This window comes from Salvia splendens, unplaced genomic scaffold, assembly GCF_004379255.2.
Source record: "Salvia splendens isolate huo1 unplaced genomic scaffold, SspV2 ctg567, whole genome shotgun sequence".
NCBI classification, from domain to species: Eukaryota; Viridiplantae; Streptophyta; class Magnoliopsida; order Lamiales; family Lamiaceae; genus Salvia; species Salvia splendens.
The window spans coordinates 20,119-36,139 of record NW_024599226.1 but is presented as its reverse complement, the minus strand read 5'-3'; the positions used below and the strand labels follow the sequence as shown (position 1 = coordinate 36,139).

The 16,021-nt window shown below is 38.8% G+C and overlaps 2 protein-coding genes across 2 annotated transcripts; both read right to left on the bottom strand.

Moving 5' to 3' along the window:
* Positions 1-7,208: 7,208 nt before the first annotated feature.
* On the bottom strand, positions 7,209-8,177 carry LOC121790620 (zeatin O-xylosyltransferase-like). The gene is made up of 2 exons (XM_042188805.1): positions 8,032-8,177; positions 7,209-7,578 (listed from the first exon to the last, which is right to left on the bottom strand). Exons 1-2 carry the CDS (start codon positions 8,175-8,177, stop codon positions 7,209-7,211), a joined length of 516 nt encoding a protein of 171 aa, XP_042044739.1.
* A 3,978-nt stretch (positions 8,178-12,155) lies between these two features.
* Positions 12,156-13,725, bottom strand: LOC121790619. The gene is made up of 2 exons (XM_042188804.1): positions 13,457-13,725; positions 12,156-13,191 (listed from the first exon to the last, which is right to left on the bottom strand). The coding sequence occupies exons 1-2, from the start codon at positions 13,723-13,725 to the stop codon at positions 12,423-12,425; spliced, it is 1,038 nt and encodes a 345-aa protein (XP_042044738.1). The 3' UTR covers positions 12,156-12,422.
* Between the last annotated feature and the right edge of the window lie 2,296 nt (positions 13,726-16,021).

The window sequence follows — 16,021 nt, the reverse complement described above, 5'->3', positions numbered from 1 at the left end:
ATAGCGTAGCTGATGCTATTTTTGTACTTTTATTTTCCAGATTGGCCTCATTATTTAATCATCACACATTTTCGTACATTCCTTTATTTATTGCAATGTCCACTATTTATCACCAAATTTTAGTAGTGCTATCACTTATTTTTAGATATTATCCAATAAATTGATATCTTAAAACATTTATCAATTAATGTTGATTGTAATACGATAAATTGTATGATATTTATCAATTTATAGATAGATATGATAAATTCACAAATTGAATTAACAATTTGTTAGTTTCGAATTTTATACTAATAAATTTTTGTTAGAATAAATATTTTATAAATAATTGTTAGTTTTTTAATAATATATAATCCGATGAATCACTTGATGCACTATTTATTAGCACTAAAAATACCTGCAAGCATACAGTGTAGATTTAATATAGCTAAAGGTCAGTATCGGGATATCGAACACATGGAATAAGATTGCAACTGACTACCATATACTAAGCGTCAAATGTTATCTAGAGACACAAAGTTTTTGATTTTGAATTTATAAACTAAACATAAATAAATAAACAAATAATAGAAAGTATGAAAATAAAATAATACTACAAAGCAGGCTAAAGAATGTAGAGTTTTAGGATTCAACTACTACGACCTAGTGATAATTAATCTCATAGAACCTTTACCTTTATGCATCTCTAGGATTATTAGGAAAGTCGCAATTCTAGGATAAACCCTCTCTCTAGTGCACCTATCAAGTATATTAGACTCTAACTATCAAAGTGTTCTTCCAATAGATTAGATTCTAACACCTTAAGTTCCTAAGACTCAAACCCCTCATAAAGGGTCCCCTCTCTCGAGTGCAGATAAACCTATGTGTTGTACTCGTTCCTTTTACCACGTAAAGCTAGCTATCTCTCGATTAATCTACTTAAGCTGACATAGTTCTAAAGTTGCCCAGACAAAAGAACAATAAAAGTACAAGAACAAGCAAACCAATCACAAGAATTAGGAAAATGTTCAATTTAATAAATCAAAATATGTTCATAATAGTTTCACCAAAAAAATTACAAATGATGTTTAACTACTCAAAGACAAGTAGTAAAAAATAAAAGTACTAGACATGAAAGAAATTGATAAAACCAAGGTTTAATCTTCAATCTTCTCTTGTCTGGATCTGCATAGCTCTGCTCCAATGAGAGATGGATGAATTATGTGTGGAATATGGGATGGAAGAATGTGTAGAGAGGGAGAAGGATCGGAGGCATTGAGATGAAGATTATGAATTAGGTTAAGAGGTATTTATCGGCTGGAAAATAGTTTAGTTTTGATAATTTTCGTGCCCTACAAGAGATAGGAGAGATTTGGGCAATAATTTATTTTCTTCTTTAATTTTCGTATAAATTTCCGTCAGCTTGACTGCACTGTACAATGTTGTAGAAAGGTCATAACTTTCTTCACAAAACTCTGATTGAGACGTGCAAGGTATCCCGCTAAGCTCTTTCGAAGACGAAGAGAATAGTATGCAATTATCACTGATTGGACTTCAAAAATGCTGGAAAATCGGCTTGAACTAAGGCTGCTGCACCTTGGCCTTTTTGCACATTTTTTTCTTTCTTTTTCTATGATTTCTCAACAAACACATCAAAATACCAAAATTTACAAATATGCAATTTAAGAATATAATTTGCATGATTGACATTTAAAACGAACAAATCTAGGTCATAAAAACATGCAAATTCGTGCTTGTCAATCACAATTTTTAAAACGTATCTACTAATTATAAAAAATTCAAATCTAACCTAGGCCAGTAATTTGGCACCTCAATTTTGTTGACTTTAGTTACTAGTTAGATTTGAAAAAAATTCAATCGGATTAGGTATGTTTTTGTAATTGTTATTTTATTGGGTTTGATTTGGAAACAAGTGATAGTACTCCTAATGCTTGAGTTCATTATATATATATATATATATATATATATGGGATGGAAGAATGTGTAGAGAGGGAGAAGGATCAGAGGCATTGAGATGAAGATTATGAATTAGGTTAAGAGGTATATATAGGCTGGAAAATAGTTTAGTTTTGATAATTTTCGTGACCTACAAGAGATAGGAGAGATTTGGGCAACAATTTATTTTCTTCTTTAATTTTCGTATAAATTTCCGTCAGCTTGACTGCACTGTACAATGTTAGTAGAAAGGTCATAACTTTCTTCACAAAACTCTGATTGAGACGTGCAAGGTATCTCGCTAAGCTCTTTCGAAGACGAAGAGAATAGTATGCGATTATCACTGATTGGACTTCAAAAATGCTGGAAAAATCGGCTTGAACTAAGGCTGCTGCACCTTGGCCTTTTTGCACATTTTTTTCTTTCTTTTTCTATCATTTCTCAACAAACACATTAAAATACCAAAATTTACAAATATGCAATTTAAGAACATAATTTGCATGATTGACATTTAAAACGAACCAAATCTAGGTCATAAAAACATGCTAAATCTGTGCTTGTCAATCACTATTTTTAAAACGTATCTACTAATTATAAAAAATTCAAATCTAACCTAGGCCAGTAATTTGGCACCTCAATTTTGTTGACTTTAGTTACTAGTTAGATTTGAAAAAAATTCAATCGGATTAGGTATGTTTTTGTAATTGTTATTTTATTGGGTTTGATTTGGAAACAAGTGATAGTACTCCTAATGCTTGAGTTCATTATATATATATAGAGGTGTGTTAAAATGATAACCATATTTATGGTGATAACCTAATAACTTATCATTTTATGGGTCAAAAATATTATTTTTACTAAAAATGATATTTATACACTATAAAATAATATTTTTTCAGCATGCATAGAATGATACTTTTAATCCATAAAATGATATTCTATTTTATAAAATGATATATTTCGTCCATAGAATGATAGGTTATTAGGTTATCACCATAAATATGGGTTATATATATATATATAGAGTAGTGATCTAGAGCAAGAGCCCCTTAAACCTATAACTAGAGAACAAATCACAGCCACAAGATCAACAAAATCAAGGGCTAGGGTTAATTTTCGAATTTAAGGATAGATTAGTTCCATCAATCACAAATTTACTCCATAATAACAAGGCAGGGGTATTATGGTCATTGCATATCCAATTGAATTTACGCCACATCAGGTTAGGTCTGCAAAATTCAACGATTGCCAAGCTGATTTGATTGATTTTCGAATTTAAATGGCTCCACTACATCGGAGCGCAACAACAATTTGAAATCCCTAATTTGAGGTAACGCCATGAAACTTTCGCGTGTAGACTGGAATTCGGTAGGTCGTAGGAGCAATTGGAAAGACAAACGGGTAAGTAAACAGAGGAGAGGATGGAGCAGCAGTCATTGGTTAGCTCCGAATACTGGCGATGAACATGATAGGACTGAGGTTGGGGAAGGCGTTGAGGGTCGTGTTGATGGTGGATTTGAAGCAGTAGAAATTGGAGAAAGAGGTTGTGTGGAAGGGAGTTTGCAAGTAGAGATGAAGATGATTGATGATAGTAATGTGAATGATTCCAAGGCATAAGATAAAAATCTGGTACTGAATTCAAGATAGCTGAAAGTGTTGATGATGAAATAAAAATAGTTAAACTTTGTTGTATGATTGGTTTATACAGTGATAATATTAGTATTAATTAGGTCAAAGATTACTTTTCTATTACAAGAGAAATTATTATGTTCATTTTGATAATTATCCATGCTTTGTGGCTTGAAGTGAACTAATGCTAAGAGTGATGTGATTTGTAAACAAGAGTGAAGAGAACTAATGCTAAGAGTGATGTGTTTTGTGAACAAGAGTGAAGTGAACTAATGCTAAGAGTGATGTGATTTGTGAACAACAGTGAAGTGAACTAATGCTAAGAGTGATGTGTTTTGTGAACAAGAGTGAAGTGAACTAATGCTAAGAGTGATGTGTTTTGTGAACAAGAGTGAAGTGAACTAATGCTAAGAGTGATGTGATTTGTGAACGAGAGTGAAGTGAACTAATGCTAAGAGTGATGTGTTTTGTGAACAAGAGTGAAGTGAACTAATGCTAAGAGTGATGTGATTTGAGAACAACAGTGAAGTGAACTAATGCTAAGAGTGATGTAGTTTGTGAACAACAGTGAAGTGAACTAATGCTAAGAGTGATGTGGTTTGTGAACAACAGTGAAGTGAACTAATGCTAAGAGTGATGTGATTTGTGAACAACAGTGTAGTGAACTAATGCTAAGAGTGATTTTATTTTCTCATATCCATGAAGCTGCTGCAGCCGAAATAAGGTCAAAGATTCGTAAACAATAGAACTAATGCTAAGAGTGATGTGATTCATAAAATCATGCTAAGAGTGATGTGTTTGTAAACAAAAGTGAAGTGAAATCATAATAAGAGTGATGTGTTTTGTAAACAAGAGTGAAGTAAAATCATGCTAAGAGTGATGTGTTTTGTAAACAAGAGTGAAGTAAAATCATACTAAGAGTGACGTGTTTTGTAAACAAGAGTGAAGTAAAATCATGCTAAGAGTGATGTGTTTTGCAAACAAGAGTGAAGTAAAATCATGCTAAGAGTGATGTGTTTTGCAAACAAGAGTGAAGTAAAATCATGCTAAGAGTGATGTGTTTTGCAAACAAGAGTGAAGTAAAATCATGCTAAGAGTGATGTGTTTTGTAAACAAGAGTAAAGTAAAATCATGCTAAGAGTGATGTGTTTTGTAAACAAGAGTGAAGTAAAATCATGCTAAGAGTGATGTGTTTTGCAAACAAGAGTGAAGTAAAATCATAATAAGATTGAAGTAAAGAAACAACATTGTAAAAATTTTAATAAACCGTAACTGTGATTAGCAGATAAAATCGTATTATTAAGATATAAACAACGAATTGAGGTCCTTGTGGAGTTGGCAAACAAAATTTAGATGTATGAAAATGATTATGAAATGAGATAATCGTAGCTAAAATTATTCAATCTAATTCAAATTATATTCATATATATTCGTACTTTTTTCAAATTTTGAATGACAAATTATGAACCTTTCTATTCTTATATCGGTGAAATCGAAGCTAATATAGTCGACTACGTACAAATCATTCAATGATATAATTGGCATCATAATTTGATTCATTTATATATTTTTATTCACATTTTTCTCTGCCATTGCTTCGCTGCCTTAACAACATATATCTCTGCCAGAACTGATCAGAGAACGCCGGCAGGTTGAGGTCGAAATCCCGGTGATTAACAGTGGACCCCACCTCTTCCGACGAACTGGAGGCGGCGGCGGCGCCATCGTAGTAGTGGCAGCGCTTGTGCCCTCCCAAGGCTTGCCCCGTGGGGAAGCGCTTGTGGCAGATGGCGCACTTGTGGACTCTCCCTCCGGCGCCGGAGAAGGGTGCCGCCGGAGAGGAGGTGCAAGCTGCTCCGCCACCTCTTTCGTGAAAGAAGGAGAGAGTGTGTGTTTGTGTGTGAGTGTGAATAGTGTGTATGTGAAAATATGAGAATAAAGTTGATTCCTAAAATACCCCTACGCAGTTTTTATTAACTAAAATTGCTTACTTATTTTGGTCATTGGATTAAGATAATGAGTGGCTGAGATTTGTTCTCTAGTTATACACTTAAAATTAGTTATATCTTGATCACTAACCTATATATATATATATATATATATAGTAGTGATCTATGGCAAACACCTCTTAACCATATAACTAGAGAACAAATAATAGCCACAAGATCAAAAAAATCAAGGGCTAATATTAATTTTCGAATTTAATGAGATATTAGCTCCCTCAATCACAAATTTACTCCATAATAACAAGTCAGGGGTATTATTGTCATTGCACAAAAAAATTAGATTATGAAAATTTTTACTTCATTTGAAGGTTAACTTCACGGACATGAAGCGAGTGGATCTGATCAAGGAGATCGCGGCGGAGTTCGAGCTGATCGCGAACCGGCTGTCGGAGACGGAGGTGGCGACAGTGGCGTCGGTGGTGGAGCTGGAGCCGCAGCATCTGGCGGAGATCGCGAAGCGCGCGCAGAAGCTGACCGGGCCGAAGAATGTGAAGCTGAAGACGGTGATCGACAAGTCGCTGCTCGCCGGAATCATCATCCGGTATGGGAATTCCGGCTCAAAATTGAGTTTAATTACTCTTAGGTTGCTGAATGTTGTATGTGAATTCAAGAATTATTGAAGAATTCGGAGCTCTGTTCATCAAAGCTAGAATTTGCCCGAGCAAAGGCGGCGATCGGTTTCAGCTATAAATACGGCGAATTGAGCTACGGAAATTCTTGTAATAATAGTAATTGAAGTTCATCCTCTTCTAATTCGGCTAAATTTTCATTCTTAATTATTTATTTGATCAGAGAGAAATTTGTAAATGCTGATGCTAGAAGGTGTTTGATCAATCTGATTTTACTTCACTCTTGTTTAGAAAACGCTTCACTCTTGTTCACAAAACACATCACTCTTATTCTGATTTTACTTCACTCTTATTCACAAAACACATCACTCTTATTCTGATTTTACTTCACTCTTGTTCACAAAACACATCACTCTTATTCTGATTTTACTTCACTCTTGTTCAGAAAACACTTCACTCTTGTTCACAAAACACATCACTCTTATTCTGATTTACTTCACTCTTGTTCACAAAACACTTCACTCTTGTTCACAAAACACATCACTCTTATTCTGATTTTACTTCACTCTTGTTCACAAAACACATCACTCTTATTCTGATTTTACTTCACTCTTGTTCAGAAAACGCTTCACTCTTGTTCACAAAACGCATCACTCTTACCATGATTTTACTTCACTCTTGTTTACAAAACGCATCACTCTTATTATGATTTTACTTCACTCTTGTTCACAAAACACTTCACTCTTGTTCACAGAACACATTACTCTTATTATGATTTTACTTCACTCTTGTTTACAAAACACATCACTCTTGTTTACAAAACGCATCACTCTTAGCATGATTTTACTTCACTCTTGTTTACAAAACACATCACTCTTACCATGATTTTACTTCACTCTTGTTTACAAAACGCATCACTCTTATATGATTTTACTTCACTCTTGTTCACAAAACACTTCACTCTTGTTCACAGAACACATCACTCTTATTATGATTTTACTTCACTCTTGTTTACAAAACACATCACTCTTGTTCTGATTTTACTTAGACATGTAATGGGGCATGCATCCTATCTAATGACATGAGCAATGAACGAATCCAACTCAATCCTCGAAACGCCGCCCGCCTCCGTCGCCTCCCTCACGGCGACGCCCAGCTTCTCCGCCGTCTCCTTAATCCGACACCCTTCTTCCGACGCCATGAATCTCCTCACGACACTCTCAATCAACGACGCCTTCACTACTCCCGCCCTATCCTTCCACTCCCTCACCACAATCTCCGTCTTCAAAACATCTGCAACCAGCGCGGCGTTGCTCGGCTGGTCGGAATGCATAGGCCACGCCGCGATCGCCACCCCGCCGTCATGCTCTCCACGCACGAATTCCACCCCCGCGATCGCGGAAGCAAGGCGAGCATTGCGGCTACGCCAGCAGCTGCACCTACGCAGATTTGGAAGGAAATCAATGGATATTTGATCGCAGATTTGAAGAAGAAAGAAAGGAAACCTACGCAGATTTAAATTTCATATTGTAATTTCCAAAATACCCTTGGCCTATTTTATATAATTAAAATAAATAATATTTGTTCCATTAAGATGTGTGGCTGAGATTTGTTCTCTAGTTATACACTTAAGATTAGTTATATCTTGATCACTACCCTATATATATATATATAGGTGTGATCAAATACAAACTCATATCTATAATACAAACTACAAACTTTAATTCTACACACTCCTTGTAATTGATCAACGGTTCACGTTTGGGATGCATATGGGGATGTCAACGCTTAACACAAATTATGTCACTGGGGGTGTTTATGGAATGTGATTCATGCATCGGTTACAAAAAGCCCTCATTTCACTCCAACCATTCCTTAACTTTGTCAATAACATTTCACTGATCTGTTCCAGATATGTTCCCAATTTCGTGTTGCCATTTGTGTGGTGCCTTTGTAGTTCTACTGATATTCCGTTGACATTACCCAAATATTCTGTTGACTTTATCCACTGCCCATGATATATATATTCTGTTGACATTGTGGTTCTACTGATATTCTGTTGACATTCCCACATAATTAGGCGTTAACATTGCAAAGTAAACACACTACCCAAATATTCTGTTGACATTATCCACTGCTAACATTGAACTTTTTTTTTATGATGGCTAATGAGATTATGTATAGAGAATTGGTGCATTTCAGGTATGTTGCTGTTGAACTTTGCACGCATAATTTACAAATATGATACTGACATGATAATTTTTATTGCTCTACCTAACTTTCAAAATTGAATTGAAATCACGAAGATTAAAATTGGTGCAAAGGTCACCGGAGAACTCATGTCACCGGAGCATAGGTCGCGTCAACACCGATTATTAGCACTTATGTCACCGGAGCAGAGGTCGTGTCAACACCGATTATTCGAACGATTGTTGGAGGCTTGGTTCCTTGAAGAAACGCGATTGACTGCAGTAGATTATCGAAGGGTTCGAATGGAGGAAAGGGGAGAGAAGAAACGTGATTAAGGGGTGGGTGTTGAAAAGGAGTAACTGACTGGATTCTCAATCACAACTTAACGCCTAATTATGTGAGCTGCTTAGTTACATCACTAAATTACCCTTAGTGAACAATTATATAGGTAATGTTGACATTATGTATACAATCTATACTAACCGTTGATTATTTTTAATAAATGTGTAGGATTAGAGTTTGCATAGTTTGTATCTTAGGGGGTTTGTAGTTTATCACACCCCTATATATATATATATATATATATATATAGGGTTTTGATCTATGCAAAACCAAATTTAAATACAGAAACGCAAAACAGTGTCATGCCAAGCACATTTTTAGGTCATAGTTAGTTTATTTTTAGGTCATACTAACGAAGTATGACCTAAAATGATCTTAACATGACATTAAACTCAAATCTTATAATATGACCTAAAATTGCTTAATTATGACCTTCCGTGTTTTTGGTTAATTATTGACCATTAGATCATCTAATCCTAGGGCTAAGATTTGGGCTGCATTTTTGGATTTAAACACATACTTATTTTGATCATCTCCCTATATATATATATATATATATATTATACGCTTAGGTTATTATTTCAAAATTTCAACCATATCAGCGAATGGAATGTAGTCATGTAGTTGGATTACTACTTCACTTTTATTAGGTGGGTAGATAATTGTCACTGAGTTAGATAAGATTGTGATGTTGTAACTGTATATATATTGTAGTATTAGGGAATGATTTTTGTCACACAATGATTTTTGTCTTTACGATTTTTAGTTTTTTTTCCATAATTATATTTCATTAAGAAGACATAAACAACTAACATTCAACCCTTAAAAATAAAAAATAAATTTTTAAATATAAATTTTGAAATTGAGGCATCAAATTTATTTAATTGGTACGGACCTTAATAAGTTTCTTGTGATAAATCATTAAGATTACTCTCTTAATGACTTACTTTTGTGAATCTTCATTTCCACATAAAGGTCCCCAAACCGAACCGAACCAGACGAACCGGCCCGGAACTGTCACCGGCGGTTCCGAACCGAAACCGGAACCGTCGGCGGCGGTTCGAACCGGAACCGGAACCGCCGGTTCCGCCCGGTTCAGGTTTCCTATTTTGACGAACCGTAACCGGCGGTTCAAAATGGAACCAAAATGGAAAAGTTTTGGATCCAAAATGGAAACTAGTTGGTACTTTAAAAATTTTAGAATTTTATTACAACAATTTGGCTTATATTGATCTTGAACTACTCCGAGCTTTGCAATCGAATGACGAGGACGAGGACGACGACAACTACATAAACCTAGCCCAAACATTCCAAATAAACCTCCCCCACCTCCCAACCCTGCAAAGAAGTTTTGAGTTCGACTTGCGGGCTCTCTTTCACGATTACGAAGCCAAGTACAACAGTACCCACCAAGTGAGACCTACACCCCTCTCCCCCGTCAAACACATAACTTTGGCTTCTTCCAAGTTGATGACCCCGGCGCCCAATCCCAATTGGCGGACCTATACGGCTTCAGCAGCAGAGGAAGGACGGCAAATTCGGTAAGTGAGTTAAATTTATATTTTGACTCACACTTTTCATTCAATGAGGAAGAAGGAGGTCCCGTTCCCAACAAATCGACGTCCTAGATTGGTGGGGATCACACGAGAAAGATTTTTCCATCCTTGCATCAATGGCCAAGGAGATCTTTTCGGTTCCGACTTCCACTGTCGCCGTCAAGTCTCCTTTAGTGTTAGAGGCCACGTCTTGGACGACAGAAGAAGTAGACTCACCGGGCAAAACATGGAAGCCACCATGTTACTTGATGATTGGTGCTCCGCCGAAATTAGAGACCAAGAACCGGATTGAGACAATCAAGTAGTACAACCCGACGAAGAAGAATAGACCAATTCCTCTGATCAAGCCAAATAGGTAAGCAAGGTAAGAGAACTACGCAGACTTTGATTTCAAAATGCAATTGAACATTGAGGATACGTAGGCATCTCAACTTAAATTTTAGATTTAAGTTGAGCTCAAGTCCTTTTCCTTTATTTTTTTTTCCTGCCCTTTGTTTCGAATATGTAATTTGTAAATTGTAATCAAGACTTTAAGTCTTTTGTAATTTATAATTTTTAAGTTGTAATTTGTAAATTTTAAGTTGTAATTTGTAATTTTAAAGTTGTAATTTGTATCAATAAAATTGCATTTGTACATCGCTTTATTCTAATTTTATTTATGCAAGTATATTTACAATTTTTACTTAAATTACAAATTTACAATGTAAAAAAAACCTTGAACCGCCGAACCGGACGAACCGGCTCGAAACCGGATAGGAGCCCGCGGTTCCGCCGGTTCACGGTTCAGGAACCGGAACCGCCGAACCTAGGACGGGCCGGTTCAGGTTCATGCTTTTCTTGAATCGGAACCGGCGGTTCCGAACCGTGGTGACGTCTATTTCCATATTACTTTCTTTAACCAATTCTTTGTTGGTCTATTTATGCTACACTTATTTGGACCCAGTGACTTGAAAATGGGCCTTTAATAGAACATATCTACAGTCTACTCAGTTTAATGAAATGGGCCTTTTAAGCTTCCTTAATTTAATGCTGTAATGAAAATTGGTATTCCCCAATTCGGTAATAGTAATATATACTTATCAATTGCTAACTAATTAGCCATCACAAATTAAGACTAAATTTTAGCCATTAGATTAGGAGATCTAGTGGTTGAAATAATGCCACATGGATTATATTTTAAATTAAAAAAATTATTAAATAAAGTTAAATGGTCTTAATGTCAATTCTCTCTCATCAAAATCATCTTAAAACTTTAAATTTACGTAACTCTCTCGATTTAAATTATTTTTCACAAAAAATATATCAAATCAAAGATAATTTTATAAGGATTCCAACGAGATCTCAATTACATATGTTCCGACGATGTTCGAGTGATGAAATTTGATAAATTATATTTCAATTTTCGTACATGTTGATAATCTGATTTTATGAACAATTGCAAAAAAAAATCTCAATATAGTGTATGCAAAATCTCAATATAATGTAGGTAAAATATCAATAAAACTATGTTGATATTACTTGTGTTGATATTCTCATGTCATATTGTTGATATTTGTAATACACTATGTTGATATAAAAAATAACATCCACGAAAATTGTAATATGATAACATAACGACGATATTATCCTTTTGTTGATATTTTATCTACTATTTATTGAAATTTGTGAGCTTTAATCTCATCCACTCATTTCTAAATTTAAAGGTGTAGATTTAGTCTTAGTTTTGGATTATGGTGTTATAAGCATTAGAAGAGGACCCTACACTGCAATACTACATATAAAATGAATGTAGAAAAGAAAACCATGCCCGGATTCAATAAAGTGACACGTTTTACTGTGTTTCAAAATGAAAAATTTCGAACAAAAAAAAAGACCTTCTACCAAAGATAATTATATGATTAATATAAATAATAAATGTATACAAATTACAAAACTCTTCTCTTAGCCAAACACATTAATCTGTTCCTCAAAAATAAAACAAACTATATAAATCAACGTACCATGCGCACGTTCCATAACAACTAGAACATTTATTTTTTTGGTAATGCGTTTGAAAAAATAAAGGAACAGTTAGAAACAAAAAAGCATGCAGCAACTCTACATAGACGAGAGCAAATTAAGGAAAGTGATATTGTTGCCTAATTTTACTAATGCATTAGCATTATTAGTAGTATTAATCAACTAGCCACCTATGGCTATTGGAACTTAAACCTTACGTTGCACCCTTTCGAATTCGCCCTTTTCAGTTTCTGACTCGGCGACGGCGATAAAGTCCCCGCCGGCGACCTACACGACTCGCTCCGATTCAACGTTGTCGATGGACACTTCAGGATTCCCTTTATAAGCTTCTTCGTCCCGCCGCCCGACGACGACTCGTCGTCGCCTGAGTTTCCGCCTTTCTCGTTGTCTCCTCCCGACGAATACGCCGGAGACTCGTCCTCGTTGACGTCGGTGAAATAGTCGGAGAACGGATCCTCTCGGTGCTTCGCGTCGAGGAGATCCTCCATCCGCTCGCGAATCTCGGCGTCGGCGCCGGCGACGGTGCCGTCCGGTTGGGTCTTCTTGCTGCCGGGAAGCTTGAACCATCCCTCGGCGAGGAGTTGGAGGGAATTGAGATTTTTGACGAAGGGAGGCTTTTTGGAAGGAGATTGGAGCCTCTTTTTGTGGAGCATGCCCATGGCGATGAGGCTGGTGACGAAGAGCTGGCAGATGGCGCACTTGATCTGTGCGTGGCGCTCGAAGGAGGCGGACTCGGTGAGGCCGATCATCCTCTTGATCCCGACGACCTTGCGGGCGAGGTCGCCGAGCTCGTAGCGCTTGTATTTAGGGTCCTTGTAAACCCTAGCGGCGATGCAGCCGATGTCTATTTGCCTCTTGCTCAGACCTAATTCGTGGAAGGGGAAGAGCTCGGTTTTCTCGGGAATGCCGAACCCGACGAACCGGATCCGCTTGTCGGCCAGGAACCTGTTGGGCAAGAATAGTTGGCCACTACGATATTTTGAGAAAAATATGTTATGAATATATTTTAAAATGAGAACTTGAGAATTCACCGGTTTAAAACTGATTATTAATATTAGTTGGTATCATAAAATATGAAATACTATATAATATTTATGAATCAGCAAACTGATACTGATGTAGATATGTTTAGTTATGTCAATTTATATTAATGAATCAACTCATTTCTATATGAGATAGAATGATGCATGAATGTTGGAGTGAAGAGGACCTGTGGATGGGGGCGGGGAGGGATTCGCCGGCGCCAAAGCGGAGGATGACGCAGCCGACGCCGAAGGAGAGGAGGAGGAGGATGATGGAGGGGTCGCGGGGATGGCACATGACATCGAGGCCGACAACGGGGGGCTCATCCCACGTCTTACCGTCGGGGAAGAGGAAGTCGATTTTGCAGAGAGATTCGAAGATCTTCTTCTTGAAGGTGATGCCTTGAAGCTTCACCTCGAAACGGTTAGTGCGCAGGTATACCACCCCAGCCGCCATTAATTAATTATATACTCCTATTCCAGATGATTGAGAAGTTGTAATTAATTAAGAAGAAGAAGAAGAAATGGATCGATTAAACACACGGTCTTTGCTAATTGCTCAAAGACATTAAGATGGGTCAGCCGAGGGTGGTGGCCATCTGCGTGCGATCGATCGACTCACAACTTTCACACCACAAAAAAAAATACTCAAACTCAAGCTCAACAATTGATTCAAGACGTAATATACAAAGGATCACCAAAATGAGGGGAAATCCTTCTTCTTTACTCACTACCACCGTTGCTTTTTCCCTTCTATTATTATTTCATCCTATTATTATTTCATTGGATAAGCTTCATTCATATTCTATTAACGTTTCTCCATGAATGTAGCGTTTTTCTTCTACTTTGTTTCAACAAAAATTACTAAAAGTCGATGTTGTGATTAATTTACAAATCATATTCGTCAAAAAAGAATAAAATATTAAGGAAAATAAAATACTCCATATACTACTTTAATCATACTGGGGTTGTGGGTTAATCGGATTACTCCTTAGATTTTTTTTCGAGTGGGGGTTACTAGGCAAAGTCAACTACTTTGGATTGAATCCCATTGTAAGAGCATCCGCAATGGCGGACGTCCACGCGGAATTCCCACCGGCGTGCGGGAATTCCGTGGCCGACGTCCGCCATTGCTCGTCCCAGGCACGGATACGGAATTCCGCGAAGGAATTCGCAAGTCCGCGGCGTTCTGCGGAATTCAGTGCGGACGTCCGCCATTGCGTTGACGCTCGCGGAATTCCGCGCGGAATTCCCGTTTAATGCATTAAATATTTTTTTTTCGGTTCCTATATATACATCCTGTTGAACTTCATTTCATTCGCACCACTTGTATTAACAAGTTTCTCTCTCTCTAAAAATACATTTCTTGTGAATCAACAATGGAGCACCACGACAGCGATTCACCCGCCTCGAGCGAGTCGCTGGCGCCCCATATTCCCATCGGCAGGAGTACGCCGATGTCTGCTGCGATGCCTCAAATGCCAGGGATGATGCCCCAGTCTCAAATGACACCGGGAATGATGCCCGGGTACTACAACATGTACCCGCCGTGGTACGGGATGAAGCCCTAGATGCCCGGGGCGAGTACGGGGATGATGCCCCAGATGCCGGGGATGATGCCCCAGATGCAGAGGTCGCCTGTCGTTGCGGGGGGAGTAGGCAGGGGGTCCCTCAATCGCCGGTCGACAACGTCTATCGGCCCTTTATGGATTTACTGGCGACGGACAACCCGCCGAGTTCTACTCTCAAGACTAAGTTCGCTGGCGTCGACACGTTCTCGTTCGAGTAGTTGGGGCTTTCTCCGGTCCAGGATACTCCCGCCAGCGCACCACTGGCGTCAGGGAGGGCAGGGAAGACCGGGCGAGGGCGGGGCAAGGGAAGGGGTGTCCCTGTGTACGGAGGTGAGGTGGGGGAGGGATCCAGCGGGAGCAAGAGGACCGTCTGGAGCATGGACGAGTGCGTCGCATTAGCGAAGACGTGGATCAGTGTAGTGGAGGATCCATACGTCGGGGGCGAACCAGCACATCGACCGGATGTGGTGGCGCATTAGCCAAAGCTACCTCCAGTTCAAACCGCAAGGGGAGAAGGCGGACAACTCGGAGCAATGCCGGAAACAGTGTGAGCGGTTGAAGAGGCAACTCAGCCGATTTGCCGGCATTTACACAAACAACCTCCGCTTGGCAACCAGCGGCATGTCTGCCGAGGATGTGAAGTTGCTGGCTCATCAGCAGTTCCCCGACGCCGAGAAGGGCTTCGGGGAATTCAAGTATTGGCCAGTGTTTCTTGTGGTGCAGTCTTCGCCCAAGTTCACTGCGGGTGTTGAATCCGGCTGGCCGAAGCAGACGAAGATCAGCGCCTCCAGAGAGTACAGTAGCAGTGCTGGTTCCGCGAAACTTCCCCCCCCCCGAGTCAGAGTTCCCCACACCCACATCGGAGGCGCGCCGCCGTCGCCCGGTTGGGCAAAAATCTGCGGCGCGGATGTCGAGGGTAAGCACTAGCGGATCCGCCGAGGCCCAATCGGCAGCACCCCCCCAAAACGATCCCGAGAACCCCTCATTCGCCCGCACCGCCGCACATGAAACCTTGTTACGTGCGATGGTTGAATGGCACCAAGAGACCGACCCCCATTACAAGCGGAAGCTTAAGTCCCTCCTCGATAGTATGCGCCGCGATTTGGGGCTCGATGGGATGTCGGACGATGACGGCGAGGGGGTGGCGGCGACGACGGCGGCGGCAGCGAGGGGGCGGCGGCG